The sequence below is a fragment of the Pyrgilauda ruficollis genome, unplaced genomic scaffold (assembly GCF_017590135.1).
Source record: "Pyrgilauda ruficollis isolate IOZ18807 unplaced genomic scaffold, ASM1759013v1 scaffold53, whole genome shotgun sequence".
NCBI lineage: Eukaryota > Metazoa > Chordata > Aves > Passeriformes > Passeridae > Pyrgilauda > Pyrgilauda ruficollis.
Genome location: NW_024526933.1, coordinates 4,259,687 through 4,278,845, shown reverse-complemented (window position 1 = coordinate 4,278,845; position 19,159 = coordinate 4,259,687). Strand labels below are relative to the sequence as shown.

Genomic DNA, 19,159 nt, shown 5'->3' with positions numbered 1-19,159 from the left:
ACTGCCAATAGCTTACCACAGGCAAACCGACTGCAGATCTGCAATTGAGAAACTGATGAAAGGAGCATTTTCAAGCTGAGGCTCATTCTTTTAATCCTCCCTCTCTCCTATTTTTTTTTCCATCTCCAGTTGGGATGTAATTTTAAGCACAGATGGATTAACTGGTTCCATTGTCTGTAGACGTCATTGGACTATGGCACTGTTAATCCGTACAGCAGCATGTCTAATTATCATTACAAAGTGTCTGAGGGAACTATAAAGACCAGCAGGGCATCTTCTCACAAGCAATTAACATAAATTGATAAATGAGTAATTTGAATCCGCTCAAGGCACTCACATATGAATAAAATCAGAAAGGACAGGTTCTTGTTTCGGCTACTTCTTTCACTTAGTCGGAAGGGCAGAAAACATGAGAAATATTCCAGACTTAGTGGCAGGGGAAATGAACTCATACAGTGGAAGGAATGTATGGTTCAAAAAGTTCATTAATACAAAGCAAATGACTTGTGATTGACAACCAGTCACAAGCAAGTAGTATTAACTTTTTTAGCATATTTAAAAGCACATTCTTGGTGAAAGGCTATTAGAACACTGTGTCAGACAATTAATACTACTTCAAAAGCAAGTGAAGTTTCTATTCAGTAGCTTGCTAATTTAAAATTCATGAAAGATTCACAAGAAAGGGAAAGAAAGAAGAATGAATAGTTGTATAAGCTCCAAGAACTCAAGTGTCTCAAAAAGCAGGAGGAAAAAGTATCTAGCTCAACTGACTTACAACACCCATAAATAAACAAGCAACTCTCCTAAAACTCTATTTCTTGCAGAAGTTTTGTTACATTCAGCACCACTGGCCAAAATTATGTTCTGACAAAGTAAACTACTACCCTTATCTCTGCTAAAATCTATGTGAAGCAAAATCACTTCAGCAATGCTGGGCATCAAAACAATGTTAGAAATCAAAACACCAAGTTTGTTTTAAAAATAGCAAAGCAGTAAGATATGAAAGCAAGTTATACACACTGTAGGAGGTAGACCTGGAAGGCCACGTACCCCGATGATGGCATTCAATTCAGCCATGGTCACTTGTTTGGCACGTTCTACAGCTTGGGCCACTTGTTGCTGATGCTGTTGAAAGAAGAAGGGGTATAAGGAGGAATTTGTGTTAAGGTATTACCACACCATATCAAACTAGGATCACAAACACTTGAATAACCAGTTTGTCAGCAGAAGCCCACGCTACCCAGTGCAAGACATCTCATGCAGGTAAAAGGTAACAATGCCCTATTTTTCACCTGCTCAGAAGGAAGGAAGAGACCTGAAGGCAGCCTGCTTATCTCTTCCCCTAAGTCCCTTCATTATTAGTTGTCTGGCAAATGAATAATCATTTTTAATTGAGCTGACAGGACAATGTTTTGTTTACATTAGTTTCAATTTTAACATTTATGGACTCTGTGCCCACATAGCAAAGCCAACTGAAATTTCAAACCAGGAAAAGCTGGCCACAACATGCTAAAATCACAGTCATTCAGACTAAATGTAGGTCTACAACTTAAATAGTGTTTTGCATAGGAGCTAAACACTCACCTTTGATATAAATTATGTAGAGAACATAAGCATGCTTATTTCACTAGATCTACACTTGACAACTGAATATCTAATAAACAATCACCATGATTAGAAAAAAAAAGCATTTTCTTGTATTGCTACTATTTTACAGACTCCCACTCTCCTCAGGCAATGAATGAGGCTGAGCCATTGTCACCAGTTTGAACTCAGATTTGTTAGATCAAATTAGCAGGGGGTTTGCACACTTCAGCTATAACAGATGTTCCTTACACTGGTGTATTGTGATAATATTAACATCTTAAAACTAGCTAATTTGCAAACAGAAAAACAACATAATCACACTTTAACAGCTGAACAGTTTTACTTACTTCCTGAGACAAAAATGGGATGACTTGTGCACAAATTGTATTCAATCTCTTCGCGATTTCTGTCTACAGAGTAAAAGTATTTTGATTAAAAACTGCATTTTAGGGGGTTTGACATATTAACCAGTATAAAGGATTATATTAAGTTCAGACAGTGAAGAAAGTAACAAAATATTACCCACTTTTCATACTACTGCAAATATAAATACTTAATATACAAGGCCAGACATGGAAAGAGATTTTGTTAGCTACTCTAGGACATCTGCCATGTCTAAAGCATCGAATCTGTACACACATTTAGGCACAAATCTGGTCCTTGTATATAGTTCATTAACAAGCAGAGCATTTTTGAAATCCATTAACTCCAAGATAAAGCCTTTTAAAAGACAGATTTATTACTACTCAAATTATCAAGCAGCATAACATGAAGGCAGCAGGAATAGAAGAAAAATGCTTCTTTCATGATCAGTTTTATCTGCCTATTAGAAGGTAAAATGACAAATGTACCATTGGGAATACAAAAGAAATACTAAAACAGAAGTGAGTAAGAATGGAGACAAGAAGTACAGACTTCTAAAATCCATATTGAAAGATAATTAAAATAATGCAAACAAGGAAAAAAAAACATCAGAAAATGGGATCTTGTGAACAGCAAATTTGTGAAACCATGAACAGCAGGAGAAAAAGGTTAGGAATAAGAGAACATAACAACCCTTCAGGGAAATCAACAGAGATTACAGCAGGACAAAGAGTTTGAGTCCCACTTTTCAACAGCTTCATATATCTTGTACTTCTGCATCTCCCATTTTGTCATGTCAACCTAAACCCTGGAATCCTGGTGGGGTAAAGGGATCTTTTTCTCTCATTACTCAGTGTTATCTGTGTTTACAGACTTTCAGACCTATACATCTGCCCATAATTCAGAACCACTATTATAATTAACCCTCAAGCTACCTATACAATTTCCTCAGTCTTCCTTAAAAACAGCAATTTTAGTCGCTGTAGCACAGTTGCACAAAACCAAAATCAGCATCTGGACAAGAACACAGTTTATGTAAGAGACACTGAACAGTTCCTGTCCATCTCTGTTGTACAATTAACCCATAAAGATATTTCTTGGTTAGTTAGGTTTTTGGGTTTTTTTTGGTTTTTTTTTTTTTTTATGTTTCAAGACAGAAGAAATAAGCAATTGCTACTATGAATCATTAGGCCTTCTATGTAATCACATGTATTAAAGCCGAGCAAAGATAAACTCACTTAAATCAGACTAAAACTGTTAACTCTCTGCCAAGCCTTTTCCTGAACCTTCCCATAATTCTGAGGTTTTTTAAGAAGACACTGTGATATGTTGATCTTTATACATCAGTCACATAGTAATTGGGATACAAAAATCAACCCTCTAGTTTTATGTCTCAGGAGACAGGTGATTTGGGACCTAAGCATAATTAGCAAGCTTTAACACCTCCTTGCAAACCTCTGACTGACACAGGGAAGATACATGATGGCATCTAGACCTGTAAAACACCTCATCTCTCTTGACATGAAGCACTCCACCCGACCAAAGCCTGATATTTGACACACCCAAAACTATATAGTTTTTCAGAAGCTTCCAAAGAAGTTGTGGGATGGTTTCTTCCGAGGATTAACAGGTTTCCCTTAACTAAGGGCAATGAAGTGACAGTTGCTTTACAGGAAATCTTTGCCCCCTGCAACAATGTGAAGATATCTCTATTTCCACTGAAACACCTATCATTTCACCGGTACCACAGCGGTCTTCTCCATTCTGTCTGGGCCACAACCATAAAACATACATAATTCCATGTTTAGCCTTTAGTGCTAGTACTACATACATAATAGCAAAGCCAATACTTTGAAGTTACCAGCTTATCTATTACTGATCATCAGACTTAACTATTACTAAATCTGTTGGTATTTCTCTGTTAAAGGAAAAAAATCCAGACACATGTACTAATGGGCATTTTTCCACATACCTAGTATATCTCGCCAGAAAGCAGGGTATCCATCAGCTGGTATTCCATCAGCTGTGGAAATGTAGTCTGTTGAATGGCAATCTGTTTGGATGATGTTTAGCTAAGATGTTTAGGATCCAAGGACTTAATTGCCCTAGACCAATGGGATTAACTTTGTTTTTCAGACAGGAACAAGTATGAATCATAGCAGGTGACAAGAGGGGATAGAGAAAGAATAAAGTAAAAAACTCAGTCTACTGCAAAATTCTTTGGCCTGTATGGGCTACATAAAAGTCTCCCTATTCTGAAGTAAATTTCCTTATTGTTGCTATAAGAAAACAAAATGCAATTCTATTTTTAGTAGAGTCTGAAAAACATGCAAGTTGTCCATATTATTGGAGTTGTCTGCCCCAAATCCCAAATATCTGAGCTACACTAATAATATAGCATACATGACATCAAGCAATAAGATAAAAATGCAGTATCATGTGCATCTGGTAATAATTGCCCTCCAATGAAAGTCAGTTAGATATTTAATTTATTTTCTAAAAATGAAGGCATAATCAACTTTCCCCTTTTCCACACCAATCTTCTGTTTTAGTTATTGTCTCAGTATTATCACACCTGATTTAGTGTCAGAACAGAAAAAAAAAAATGTATTCTTCTTAGTCTTTACCAAAGCTGGGCATCATTGATGACCATATATGAACAGCAACCTTAATTCAAGTACAGTGCTAGATAAACTTAAATGTACATGCCGTAAAATAAGTTTATTTTGAGATTTCTTGCTGTTGTTACAAGTGCCAGTTAAGAGACATCTACACCGAAAACTGAAATGACTATTCTATTAATCATAAAAGTCTGCTTGCATTTAAAAGGCAGTTTGTCTAAGAGAGTTTTCACACACGTTTTAAGTCTTAACATTATTTATCTACTATGCAATTTAATGCACCTCCTGTTTGCTGCTCTCTAATATTAAGTAAAAAAAATTCATTCACAAACATGTTAAAAGTATTTTTGTTGTCTAGCAATTTGTCAAAGTTAAATTTTAATGTACAATTTATGTAATTTTGCTGATCAAGAATTGTAAGAAGTTGTTTTCAGAACTGAGAAAAAAGGAGTTACTTTAAATGTAAATGCAACAGTTCAATAGACTATGCACGTTTGCTTTTTAAGGTGAAATACCCTTGAGTATGCATGTGCGTGTGCCTGTGAGTGTGTACACATTCATTCCGGAAAGCAAAACCCCTTTCTGAAAGAGTCAAGGAGAGTTTCGTTAATCAAGACTAGACATCAGTAACTGGTGTCATTAGAGTAAGCCTCCAGACCTGGGGCTCATGAATTTGAAAGTCTTAAAATAAAGGTACTTATCTCCTGTTTCTAGAGGCCTTCGGATATAACATAACTACTACCCAACTGCTAATCTTGAGACATATAAAGAAGTCCTAAGGGTGAATAAACAAAGGAAACTTTGCAGAAAGCTGCTCAAACATAGACAAACATGACTAATTGCTCATGTTCTGTGGCTCCTTAAAGCAGGCTACAGAAGCCTGCATCTCTTATGGAAGTCCTCTGAGCTCTACGGCAGCTCTCAGCAAAGCATCTGAAGTGCTCTTAATTGTTTGTGTTCTTAATGCAGAGCCTCTTGAATACATTCATTTTTAATAGAGAACTTGAGTGTGAGGCCCATCAAAGAATAACAAAACTACACCATTCACTGGTTCTTGCTGCTGTAATGATTGTCTTTTGATTTATTTGCAAATGACTAGCTTGTCAGACCCCTGACTGAAGTGCTACCCTCCTTTCTGAAGTATCATTAAAAATTAACATGAAGGAATTCAGCTGCATTTTGTAAAATTAAGTTGAGCTGATGGATTTTTTTTCTCTTCACTTGTGTAATTTTTTTTGCCTCTGTTCCATTTAGTTAAGGACTTAAATGTTTTGACCTAACCATTGCCAAACTCAAGTGTTTGTACTTAAGTTTGTCTTGCACACTTGTTAAAAGTGAATTCTTAACATAATGACAAAGAACAAAGCAGCCAGACTAGCTACTAAATACAACACTCATTTAAACAAGGCTTTTTACTATGGACTTAAGCTTGTTTGTAGAATTTAATTCTGTTTTCCTTCTACATTGTTAGAAAAATGTATTGATCTGTTTTCCTTTACAGCAGCCTGCTCCAGATAATTTTGCACTTTGATAGCCTGTACTTTCCAAAGCTCCAAGTAAGGTATCATACCTAAATCACCACAATTTCTTGAAAAGAACAGATTTTTACAATTAAATTAAAAGGAAGTATAATACAAGTATTCAAGTTCTGTTTCACAGCATAACAAACGCCCACATGTATTTTAGCTCTAATGTAAGAACCCCTAGCTTGTGGGAACCAGCAGTTTAACTTCTGAGTGAAGAACACAGACTTTCTCTGAGGAGAATTAGTTAATCCCCTTTCAGCTTCAGAGGTTTAACACGAGTAATTTTGGGTTTGCTACAGCCAGTGTCTACCAATACATATCCCAGTACTAACTTCAGCTGTAGGATCCGTGGTGATTTAAGACAAAAATTAAATCTTACAACACATCAGTTTTAGCAATCACTTGCACTGCAACAGCTGCTCCATTATTATTGCTGAGACTCAAAGCCGTCCTGATTCTATTTTACAAAGCAATGCTTAGCTAAAAATGTCCATTTTAAGTCAGAAGCTTGTTATTCTTTCCTGCACTGAACTTCCAGCATCACAAAGTTAGATCAGATCTGAAAGCACTGTTCTATCACCAAGTCTGAAGGATGGGTTTATGTATTCTTATTTATTACATTTTTATTTATGCTATTATTTTGATCAAAATAATAGCATAATTTTGAAAACCAAATTTGTAATAAATTCAGAAAAATACAGCTTAGGAACAACATAATTAAAAGCAAAGCAAAAAACACCAATGTTCTGATAATACCAAAGAAGCATGTCCCAATTCATTCCCTTCAAGCAAAAGAATCAGAGAATCAGCCTTTAATGCATGGAAAGGAATATGCTGCTAAAACACATTCACAAAAGCTTTAGAAGTTAATTCTTCAGCACTTTGCCTCTGCTTACACCTTCAAGATTTAGAAAGCCAAGTATAACACTGAACTCCTCCTGGAAGGACAAAATGGACTTCCTGCCATTTACAGCATGTAACACAGTAATCCACTGGGGAGGAAAGGTCAACGTTGCACTTTTGGTCATTACTGAATCATTTGAGATTATCTGTGGTGGGGATGAGAAGAAAATCGAAGCCATGAGAATGCTGCAAATGGCTTGACCTCAGCCCAGTTTTCATCTCCATCTGTCTATGAGGCATGTGAATAAAAGCCCTCTTTCTGGGACATGCTTGACCATTTTTTTTAATCCCCACTGCAAGCAAAAACTCATTCAAATACCCAAAGACTTGTGAAATGCAGTAAGAAAATGTATATTTTAGTCTTGCGCTGAAGTTTGATATCCATTTAGCGTTTTAATTTTTCCAACAGAATCACTGAAGCAAGCAGTGCACTTAAATGACAAAGCCGTTATTCTTTTTGTGATCAAGACCTTCGAAAACAAGAGAAAGCAGACACATTCAGAGAGCAATTACAAAAAAAAAAAAAAACCAACCCGTATTTCACTGTGCTTAGCTTTCTGTATTTCACTGTACTTAGCTTTCTGCATGCTTTGTTAGTACTTGCCATAGCAAGACTCTAGCACCTCCAAAAATTAGTTGCTAAAAATTCAGGGGATGAGGGGATGTTGAAATTATAATTAAATCTCAAAACCTAAACACTCAAAAGCTTCAAATGATTAAGGTTAGCATTCTGTGAACTTTGCTATTCATGAGTTATTGAATCCAGGTTGAGCACAGAGATATGCATATATTATGAATGCCCTTTTATTTAAAATTAATACACTACATTCCATTTGGCCATGGTTGCAAAAGAAAAAAAAAAAAAAATAAAGGCAACATGCCATTTAAAAGTTTAGGCCCCCACAGTATATCAATGTCAAACAACAGCGTGTCAAGCGAAGATTCAATTCAGGTAAGTGCCACTGCCAAATTTTCTTGTTCCCAGACGTGCTTTAAGATTATTTTATTGCTTAAAATTTAATTTGTTCCAACTTGCGTTTCCATGACAACGTTGGCTAACCCTGCAAATCATTTGGGTAATTGGATATCTTATCTTTCTATTGCTCTCAAATCCAATGATTCTGGAAGAACTGCAGCAGCCAATCAAATTTACAGGCCTCCTGAGTAATAGACTTGCACAAGTAGCCACATCCATCTCCCCTTTTACTGCCGTATTAACCAACCTGTGACAAACTGCGGAAGTCGGCCTTCCAACTGTATTTGAAATTATAAACACTGTCATCACTAATACTCTCACCAATAGAAAGGAATGAGAAGGTTTATTCTCAACAGATACTTGATATTCAATCTGACAAGAAGCAATGGGTAGCATTCCTTTCAGCAACAGAAATAATCACTGTATTTTGGGCATAAACTTCATTTTAGCATGACATGTAATTAATGAACACAGTTCTCCTTCTGCCCCACATTAGTACTACTCATTTTAATTGTGAGATCAGTCACCCACAAAATTATATTAAAATCCCAGAAGACTAGGATGAAAAATCTTTAGCAATAAAAAAACCAAAGGACCACTGTATTGCAAGAGGGAGTGGGGAAAGGAAGAAGTAGCAGAAATATTAACAGAATAATAATTCAAAATTATAAAGATACTGAATGCTACGTAGTTTCCACAGTGAAATTAGAGAGCTTTAATTCAGTACCTAAACTACTTTTATCTGAATCCTCTTAGATGCTCATTTAAATTACAGAAAGGTCACAGTAATTTAAACATAAGCTACATATGATGCATAAGACAACAGCTACACTTGCCAAATACCTACTACAGATTTGGATGCCATTCAAGTGTAAAGTGACTAGATATATTTCAGATGTCTAATTTCAATGCTTTATAAAAATAGAGAGAGGCTGTGTGTAACTCTCAATGAACCACTGTACACAACTGCCCATCCCATTTACAGCTCCAAGTCCTCTTGAAACAAAGCCAACAGGCAACAAAGACTCTGTTGTCAGGATGTCGAAGTGCTCCTTTCACATATCTTCACTATGTCAAGACTCTTCTTAAACTTGGCTAAAGAGGGCAGTAACCACATTTCTCTTTAATCTAACTTCAGCCCATCTTGCTTAAGGACTCACAACTACAAAAAGAGTGTTTATTTAAATTTTAGTTCCATTGTTTAGTTTCCAAGTCTAAGCTAACCTTAAATACACACAGAAGTATTTAAATCTCTTAAGTGAGTGCACAGTTTGTTTTACTTTCAAGCTGTTTTCCAGAACACAGAGTTCCCACTTTTATTTAGATTCCAAGAGATGCTGAGAGAATCAGCAGCTGACTCTAATCCAGAAGAGGTCTTGCCACCTTTTCCTCCAGGGACACAGTTTCTTTGAACCATACTGCAGACATCTAGAGACCGGCCAAACATCTCAACAACTAACCAGGCAGAAAACATTACTATAATACAAACGGGGAAAAGACCAGGTTGGTAGGCCACTACATCAGGTCGCTAAATAAACTCACAGGAGACATCCATCCAGTAGAACAGCCCAAAGTATCAGGAGAACCAAGAGGTTTTTGGGAGAAACATGAGTATCAGTGAGTTCCCCTCTTCTCATCTGACTACACTCTAATGAGTTGTTATGGTGCTCTGTAGGCAACATGGCCTCCAAAATTATCCAGCACACTTTGCAGTATTATTTTTAAGGTCACTAAGAACTTGATTCACTCTGGACAACTGAGCAACACTGCACTACACAGTAAAAGGGAGATGACAAAGAGCACAGAAAGATAAAAGAACATAAAAAATATAACCCTAACTGCTACACTCCTACCAGGAAAGAGCACCAGCAGCTCTTCATTTACTTTAGGATGCTATTTTAAAACTACTTCCTATTTTGCACTTACTCCCATAAGCGACATTTGAATTTCTGCAAATATCTTTTCAGTACTTTTCTCACTGAGCCACTCGATTGGGATGGCAGTACAAAGTCAAAGCTCATACACAGCTGGAGAAGTATCTGGAATACATTTCTAAAAAAATCAGAGCATAAAGTTCCTCAAACCAAGCACACAAATTTACATTATGCAAGTCAATAACAAAGCTCCCAGTCAGGATTCTGTCCTAATCAACATTCAAGTAAGACTGTAGCAGCAGTAAGACTAGAATTTATTTACTAGAACAATATATATGCCATCCAACAAATATTGGATTAAGACAAGGGTCTGAATAATTGGGGGGCGGGGGGGGAGAAATCTTATCATTATGCAACAATCAGACTTTAGAAATAACTACCGAAGTAAGCACACCAACTAAGTCACATGTACTACTCTAAATGTAGTTTCACCATTTTAAAATACTTAGTATAGTCACATCTCAGTTTCAAAAATCTATCAAGTCAGAAAAACAATTTAAACACTTATTCATATCAATGCTTCAGGTGCCATCAGGTGACTCACTAATGAATAACAAGTTAAGAGGATTGACAACTCCTTTGATAGTAACTAGTTGAACTACCCACCACATAGGATTTACAAGGAAGGTGAACACAATGGGTATTTTCAATGTGTAAGGGAAAATGGTTCACAAATCTTTCAGCAAAACTTTGGGAAAATGACACTAAATTCCTTACCCATTTTATTATTTTTATATATATTCTGTTCCTTACAGAAGGAAAACAATAATAAAAAGACTGTCTAAATTGCATTCTAATATACAAGAGTGTCATAAAAAAACACAGCTCAGAAATACTTTTCAGCAAAAAATATCAGAACTATGCAAAGTCCAAAAAGGTAAAGTAATTACAGATAAGATAGAAAGATTATGTTAACATCTTTGCTAAGAATCTGACAGTCATAGAATTATTGAGAACAACACTAGCAGCACAACAAAAACTTCATGGGAACAAGGACAAAACTGCTCAATTATTAAATCATGTACAGACAAAATCATTTGGGGTTTTTTTGAAACTAAGAAGTCCTGCATTCATGATAGGTCCAGTATTTTTTAGTATTTCCCACTAACAAGCATAAAGACCTCTTCATTTACCCTAATCCTCAATTTCCAAAGAGTTTCAAGCTGAGAAAGACAGAATATGCTAAAGAATAGCTTCAAAACTCACTTTACAGTGAATGGAAAAATGGACTGAAAAGTAAAAAGGATAGGAATAAAGACCCATAGCATGCCTAGACAGGAACATAAAAGAAAAGGAAATAATGGGCCTTAGGAATGAATCTCTTGGTCACAGAGGATCAGAAGTTGAAGATAAGTCAATAGCAGGCTGTTGCAGAAAAGGCTGCCACCGCAGTAAGCCGTTTTCTAAGTAAACCTTCTATGCTACTCAGCACGGCATTTCCTCCCCTGGAGTACTGTACTTCAGCTGGGCAACACCATTCAGAGAATGAACACTCAACTTCAGAGGTATGCAGCACGGTTCTGGAAGGCAGAGGAATGATTTGCTCTCCTTTTCCAGGGTGAAGAAAATGCATGGTAAAGAGCTGAAGCTACAACAGAAAAGACTGAAGCTGTAACTGAAGAAGCACTTCAACAGCAAGGACATAAAAGCAACCTGTTACCTGAAGAGCTTGAGGGTTGCCACTGCTGTTGAAGTCTTCGCTAACAGACAGAACAAGCATCCTATCAGCAATGACCTTGGTACAGCTGATCCTGCTAGGAAGACACAGGGAGGCACTCGGTCCCTGCTAGTGACATGATTCTAGAGTTCATATTTCAGTTTGAATAAACAACCTAAAAGCTTTCCACAGGTCTTGTTGAAAATTTTGCTTTTGTTTAACTGACAATTTATAGTCACCATTTGAGGCCACAGACAGCTAGCCTAGTTTACTGTCTGAAAAGTAATGGCTGGAAATCTTATAACCAGCCATTTTACAAGAGAAATCTTACAACAATATTTTACAACAATAGAAATTCAGAATGACCTTACACCCTTGCACCTTAAAGATGGATGTTTTACCTTTTTTTTTTTTTTTTTAGTGAAACAAAAAGCTTTGTTGTAAATAGGAACTGTTGGAGCAAAAGTACAAAAGAATGATCTTTCTGTAAGTAATTTTTCCCAAGAAAGTGTAGGGTTTTCATCTCTTCTCCACAGCTTAATTCAAATTTCTGCACTTGAAGTTGAGATCATCATGTCTTGAAGCAAAGAACATGGCATTTCAAGGGGTTTAGAACACTTAAAAAACAAATTCATAAACAGGCAGATTTCCACAGATCATAAAACCCACCCAGCTTCAGACATCCTTTCTTTTTCTTCAGCTAACAAAAGCAGGTTCTCATAGACTTAATGTCTTATCAAGATGCAGCTCAGCAAGCATACCCATTTCTGCTCCCATTCTCCAAAATGAAAGCTATCTTTTGTTTTTGCTTGTTAATCCATAGAAGCCTTTAAAATGGCACAAACAGTGATGGCAGCATTTTGTTCTCTAAATCAATTTTATCCTCAGCCATCAACTAGATCTTCCAGCACACAGAAAGATCAGTCCTTCCCTTCTAATTCAAAAATCCATACTACCATTGCCCTTGCAAACTGCTAAACAAGCAGTATCGGCAATGCACTTGTGTTCTGTAATATATTTACTGCAAATCCCAGTGGCTTGCTTCCTAATGCAGTTTTCTATTGTGTCTGTTCTTGTGGCAATACAGTGACTGGTCACCTTACAAGTAAGTTGCTTTGACCAACTGTTTACACAAACATCAAAAAGCTTCAAGAAAAAGAAAAAAAAAGACCAAACTGAAAAAAGAGAACATCCATGTTGCTGAGGGAGGGGACAAAAAAAAAAAAAAAATCCAAAAACCCAAACAAATTAAGAAGTCTTAAACCAAAACACAATTTAACCTCAGTTTTCTGTTTTGTTGTCACATAGCCAAAAAGGCTAGTTAGCTGTTCAGATCATGTATGAAGTACAAAATACTTTCAGACAGGCAGCCCTGACACAAAGCTTACCTAACACCCCTCAAAGAACTTTAGTCTGTAATTTAATCATCAGTGCTAATTTGTTCACAAAGAACAAATGTTCTGAAGAACATAAAGAAAAGGTGGGAGCAACTTAGCCAATCCCCAGTTAGTGACTAGACTCTTCTAATACACTCTACAATTTCTCATTAGACACGGATATTATCATTATAAAAAAGTTCAGGGACATTCACCAAACACATCAACTTCCTGAACTGATTTCCCCATACTAGAAAGTGTATTTTTAAAGTAGGCTTGCTAACAACTGAAATAAGATTCAACAGTCAAAAAAAAAGAAATCTGAGCATCTCACCTTGATGCTGTCAAGATTCATATAAACCTATGGAAACAATATTAAAATCTCTAACTTGAAAATATAATCAAAATAATTTCAAGGGAAATTGAAATCAAAAAAGGCTTATAGCACTATTTCACAGGGTAGTAGTATTTTAAATTTTTGTTTTGTTGGAGGTTTTTGTTTGTTTGTGCAGCACTAAGGCTTCTTTCTTAAAAGAGACAACCTCGGGAAATAACTGATTTTTAAGTCTAACCTGATTTAACTAGAGTTCGGTTAAGATTAAACTCAATTTCAGCAAGCTCTAATCCACTTTTCAATCACCTCCAGCACTATGCCAGAAACAGTTCACCGCTGGAGTTTCACAGGGGCCTTTGCTGCAATCTGTTTTACTAATGTGATCAGCAGCACAGCCTGGAAAAGACAGCAAGCAGCAAGTAAGAAAACTTGCTCCATAAAAGAATTAGAAAGGAAGTAAATACAAAGGCTGCAAGGAAGTAGAAATACATTATTTTATCCATAAGAAAGTAAAAGCAACGGCTAAAGAATTGCTAAGAGACCTTACAAGAGTAAATGGGCAATGAAACAATTGTACATAAACAAGATTTACACACACTAGGAGTAGACATCCCTAGCCACGTAAAATTATGGTCCCTGAGCTTACAATTATCATTCATGAGCAAGAATTCAAATGTGAAAGGAGTCTCCAGCAGTTCAGCATTTCATGGCAGTGAAAAGGAAAAACTTGGAAATTTTACTGAAGAAGAAATAAAATTAAAAAAAAAACAAAACAAAAACCATCCAAAAAATGAAAAATAAAAAGGTGGCAAAGAAATTAATGTAGTAACGGAAATGGTGGAAATGCAAAAGGTGGTAATGGAAATTAAATGGAAAAAGGTAGTAATACAAATCTCTCATTCACCAGCATCCTGAGAGCTGCAGAGACTTTTGAAAAAGGGAACTAAGAACTAAGTTAAAAATTAAAAAAGGTTGAATGAAAAGAAAGTGATCAAAGAAAGCTTCACAACTGTTTAAGCTGGGACTGCCCAGCCTTAAAAGGAGTCAACATAGATGGGCTGAAAGAGGTACAACATTTGGACTCCATTGAAAACACAGCTCGGCATCAACAGCTTCTGTCCTGAGAAGCAGTGACCATCTAATAGAGTGGAAACCAGGATCAAAGCAAACAAAGGTGGGGGGTTGTCCTAAATCAGGCACAACTTTCTCCCCACAACAGTACAGCAATGGTGGAAACACAGCAGAAAGTAGTTTTGCAGAGGACGACTCTGGAGAACAAGCTGAATATGCATCAGCCCCACAGTCATCTGCTGATGAAGGTTACACCTAATGTGAAGACACAGGAGAATGACTGTAACCAACTGGCTGATTGTAATAATTCCCCTTTCTGCTCCCCTTGTTTGGCAAGAAGGAAAATGCTGCTAAACTGGAGCAAGTCTCTAAGTGTCACCAGCAAGATGATCAGGCAATCAGAGCACACATCATACCAGGGAGAAAATAGATTTGACCAGCTTCAGGAAGAAGGGGATTAATGGGGAGACAAGACCTCATTGCTGAAAAACAAGTGATTATGGAGAGGACTACGTCAGCTCCTTCTCAGAGGTGCACAATAGAAGAACAAAAGGCACACAATGGTTACCAGTGCGGAAAGGCAAACTCCCAGTTGGTGAAGGATAAAATTCTTCACAATAAGGGCAGGTCAAACACTAGAAAGTGTTGCCCTGACATGTCACGCAATATTACCTCCAGAAAACTGTTCTAAGTAGAAATTTGATACTTAGAAGAACACAGATTGCAAATTCAGCTTGACTATGGGATCAACCTGCAAAAACGTTAAAAGCCATAGCCTCCAAGTAATCATAAGGACTAATCTGTTAAACTAGCTGTTTTGACAATTAAGTGCAGACAAAACTATGAATTCTCCCTGCCTTTTTCCCCTTTCTGAGAGGAACTATGTAAGCAACTATTGTTCAAATACCTACATTTAAGAATTCAACTAAGAAGCGTGATGCAGAAAGTGACAATACTAGTGCTTGACATAATTGCCATTAGACGTCCCTAAATCATACCTCAAGCTGAAAACTAATTTCATTAGTTCCATTCAAAGCTGTTATCATTTTTAAAGCAGGTACTGTGCAGTCTTCTGATAAGTGCCAGTTGATCCAAAATTGTTTTCAAAGGCTTTTACTGTGTGCCAGTGGTAATCTATCAAGTCTAAAGGATCCTAATTTCCCATTTTGCATAGGAGACATTGCAATTTTAGCACTTTGCTGCAAACACTCAAGTAGAAAGGGACAAAAGGCAATTCAGATGCTCAGCTTGATTTTGTATAACAACCAGCAGAAGAAGGAAAACTAAGCTTTCCCCACAGAATCTGGTGTGACAAAAGCATATTGCACACTCAGAAAGCATCTCCCCTACTCCTTCCCCTACCCTGAAAGTTACCAGCACTTTTCTTCATTCCCTCCAGCTGAACAGATACACAAAGTACATCAACAGACCTTGTGATGGAAGCTCCAGTAAAGCAAGGGAAATATAACAATTGGCTGGTAAGAATAGTGTTCCTCACTCTGGCTTTGTGAGGAACATGAAATCTGGTAGACTAAGTCTAAAATGAGAGATAATCCAGCCCTATTTAACACATGTACAGTGTTTACACTCTGACACGCTTTTGAATTAAGTTCTATGTGGAGCTGACATAATAGATGGTAACTGACAACATGGTTATGTGAAAGCCACATGGAGATGTACTTCACAGTGCCCTGAATCTGTCAGATAACTCCTTCACAATAATGTTGGCCTCAAGCTTGAAACACGGTTCAAAAGTCACAAAAGTTGAGGAAATTACTCTTAGTCTTTTCTCCTCTTTAAAATTGGCAACTGTAATTGTGGTTGAAATAGCTAGGCTGCTGACACAACTGTACTCATTTAGAAACCAAATATTTGTAGAATAAGTACAATTTTTTCAGAGAAAAATACTGTCACAATCAAGCCTACCATTTTCTCTTTTAAATAAAAACAGTTTTTGCATGTCTTTTGTGGCTGTGCCAGCTGTAAAACGTTCTTGAAACATTCACTGCACACCACCAAAACCTTAAGGAGTTTTTCATTCCAATAATTAAAATGTAGGAAAAAAGAAGAAAATTAATTTATCTTTAAATCCCTTTCAACAGCAAAGCCATCCTACTCAAGAGCTGCAGAGAGCTAACTAAGCTCCTTAATTCCCTCCTGTTTAACCCTCTCCTGAAGACTGATGTTCTAATGAGATATCATTAGAAGACTTTGTCCTTTGCCACGAAGCATTAGAAATTATTCCACAGAACAGTCCAGGATAAAACAGACACATAACTCCTGTACAACTGGTTAACACAATGCAGCTTTGGAGCTTGTATACTTTTCTACAACAGGCAAGATACTGAATGACAGGTCTGCCTCTAGGCAGGTCACAGAGATCAAAAAGACCCACCCAAAGAGAAGGAAACCTTGCTATAACTGTTGGGACAACAAAAACCCAGACGCTGCAGTAGTTTATAAGTCTAGCACTTGGTTCAGCACTGCCGAATTATTTTTTTTTTCCTGTGGCTGCCTGCCAATGAACAAAGATAATCTTGCACCTAACCAATCCAGACATTAAATGCACAGGAAACCTTATCTTCTGACTTATGACAGAAGATGACAAGCAGAGCTGGCGAAAATAAAGACACAGTGCCCTAGGAGCCAAGGGCAGCAACTCTTAAGTACAGCAGGATTTTTAACACCCAACCAACTATTCATCTTGGCACTAGCAGTTTATTCATCTGCTTTGCCAGCCACAGATGTCACGTTGAAGAAAATCTCTCTTGGACAGCATAACACAGAAGAGAAACTGAAGACCACACAATGTTCTTATTCATTCTGTCTTGACACATATGAAAACAACATCTAAATCAACCCATATCCTACCTAAACAAATCCTCAGGTGGTTGTTTCTGTTTCAGATATGCAAAACTTGGTCAGTAACTATTCACCTTAAAATAATTCTACAAACACAGTGTAAGCCTCTACATAAAACATGCTCTTAATAAAAAAAATCTCTGTAATTCTTTATTTGAAGTTTAAAAACCTAACCTATGCAGAAAAAGAAGGAAACAAAAAACCAAATCTAAACCAGACACAAATGTGTCTAAGAGATTATTTCCTGACCACTATTCAGCCAGCAGGTGAAACACAGCAGCACGTTGATTTAAGCACACATCACGCAGTCAAGCACTGCAAAGGGCCAAAGCTAGATATGAGAAGGAAGCCTTTCCATGGCCGTTTCTAGTCTTAAATGCAACATATTCAAGTGAAAAGCTGTGCTGTTTGTGTATGCAAAGTTCACCTCAGTTAAGTCCATTTATAACAACATTCAAGTCTTGACTAACTTTATTTTAGTTAAATTATAACAGATTATTAAACTAAATGAAGAGAGAACTGCTGACACAAATCCATCAGTACAAGAACTCAAACTCATTTACATGCAGGCTAACTGCAAGTACTTCATTTTATCTAAGTGACTGTACCTTAACAGTGATGTACACACCACACTCCATGAATAAGCTCTGCTGCATTGTAATTTTGTTTTTCAAACAGCAGCCCAAGCAGTCTGAAGTGTTTCACACAGAGCAAGTACAGCATCCAAACAGGAGGAAGATCTTAAAAATGTTAAAGCTTGTTCACTGGAAAGTTTCCCCATCACTGCATTTTCCAGTAACAAAGATGTTGTCAGAAATGACAATTTTTCGTGTCCCCTGATGATGCCTTGCTAGCATTTGGTTATAAGCCATAAAGCAGGAATAATTTCAGCCTGTCAGGAGTCTAGCTAATGCCCAGTTTCCCCCTAGAGAGAATTCCTGTCAAACGTAATGAGAGCTCCAAAGGCCCTTTCTACAACATAATGAGCACTTAGGCCATGCTGGTGATCAGCCAGCAAAAAGCATCAATTTGAGCCTGGCTACACCCTTGGGGGTAGACGTCACCAGTTAATAAGAATTATGATTACTATCTGTCAAAAGCCTCCTCAGAACTTATCGTTAGCAGTGGAAATTCAGAAGAATGTCATTGTTAGGGTTTTTGGGGTTTTTTTTTTCCTTCCTATAATCTAAGGCCACCTACATACTGAACTGCAACACCATTTGGCATCCTCAATGCAGGCATCTAAATCAATAGCCTTTAACATGAAGGTGCTACTTTCACCAGAAATTAGAATTACTTAACATGTAAAAGCATAGTATCTGAGACTCACATCCAGAGAAATGTATTTATACCTTCAAAAGCCTATTATTTTCTTAACAGCACGCACAGAGCAAGTGTGCACTACTGTCCCCAGCTACAACTAACACAGATATAATGTTCTGTCATAAATCTTAAAAGCTTCCGAAGTATCACCGCCTACTGGGTACATAATTCTAATTGCCATACATTCAGAACATTAAACCTTTATACATATGTTAAGGTCAAAGTGGGAACCTTAGTTCTCACCCACTTTAATCCTGTGGGTTTAATTGATTTTACCTAAAGTTAATTCCTAGTACCCTAACTGAAATCACACATTCTCTTCAAAGAGCTCCTGAAAATAACATCCATTTTGCAGCAAATGATCTCCCTATACAGATACTGTCTTTCTCACACATTACAGTACGTCAAGAAGTTGCTGAAGAGAAAAAAATTCAAGAAAATCTCAAAATCACAAAGCTATGAGAAGTCATCTCACAGAAAAATGGACATTCTTCTAAAACACAAGCCACAAGAAAATTTGTTAAGCTACAGTACAGAACCAAGTCAATTACTAAGCTTGCTGCTCCATCTGGTTATTTGGTGCATTATTTAAAAAAAAAAAAAAAAAAAAAAAAAAAAAAAAAACA

General features: G+C 36.9%; 1 protein-coding gene across 3 annotated transcripts in view; it reads right to left on the bottom strand.

The window, feature by feature from the left end:
• The window catches only part of LOC121360694 (transducin-like enhancer protein 1), an 81,386-nt gene that overhangs the window by 58,468 nt on the left and 3,759 nt on the right, over positions 1-19,159 (bottom strand). For all 3 annotated transcript variants that reach the window (XM_041480736.1, XM_041480738.1, XM_041480737.1), the window contains exons 5-6: positions 1,935-1,997; positions 1,051-1,125 (exon numbers count right to left, since the gene is read on the bottom strand). In XM_041480736.1, the coding sequence (XP_041336670.1) occupies positions 1,051-1,125; positions 1,935-1,997 (138 nt within the window). The remainder of the gene's footprint in view (positions 1-1,050; positions 1,126-1,934; positions 1,998-19,159) is intronic.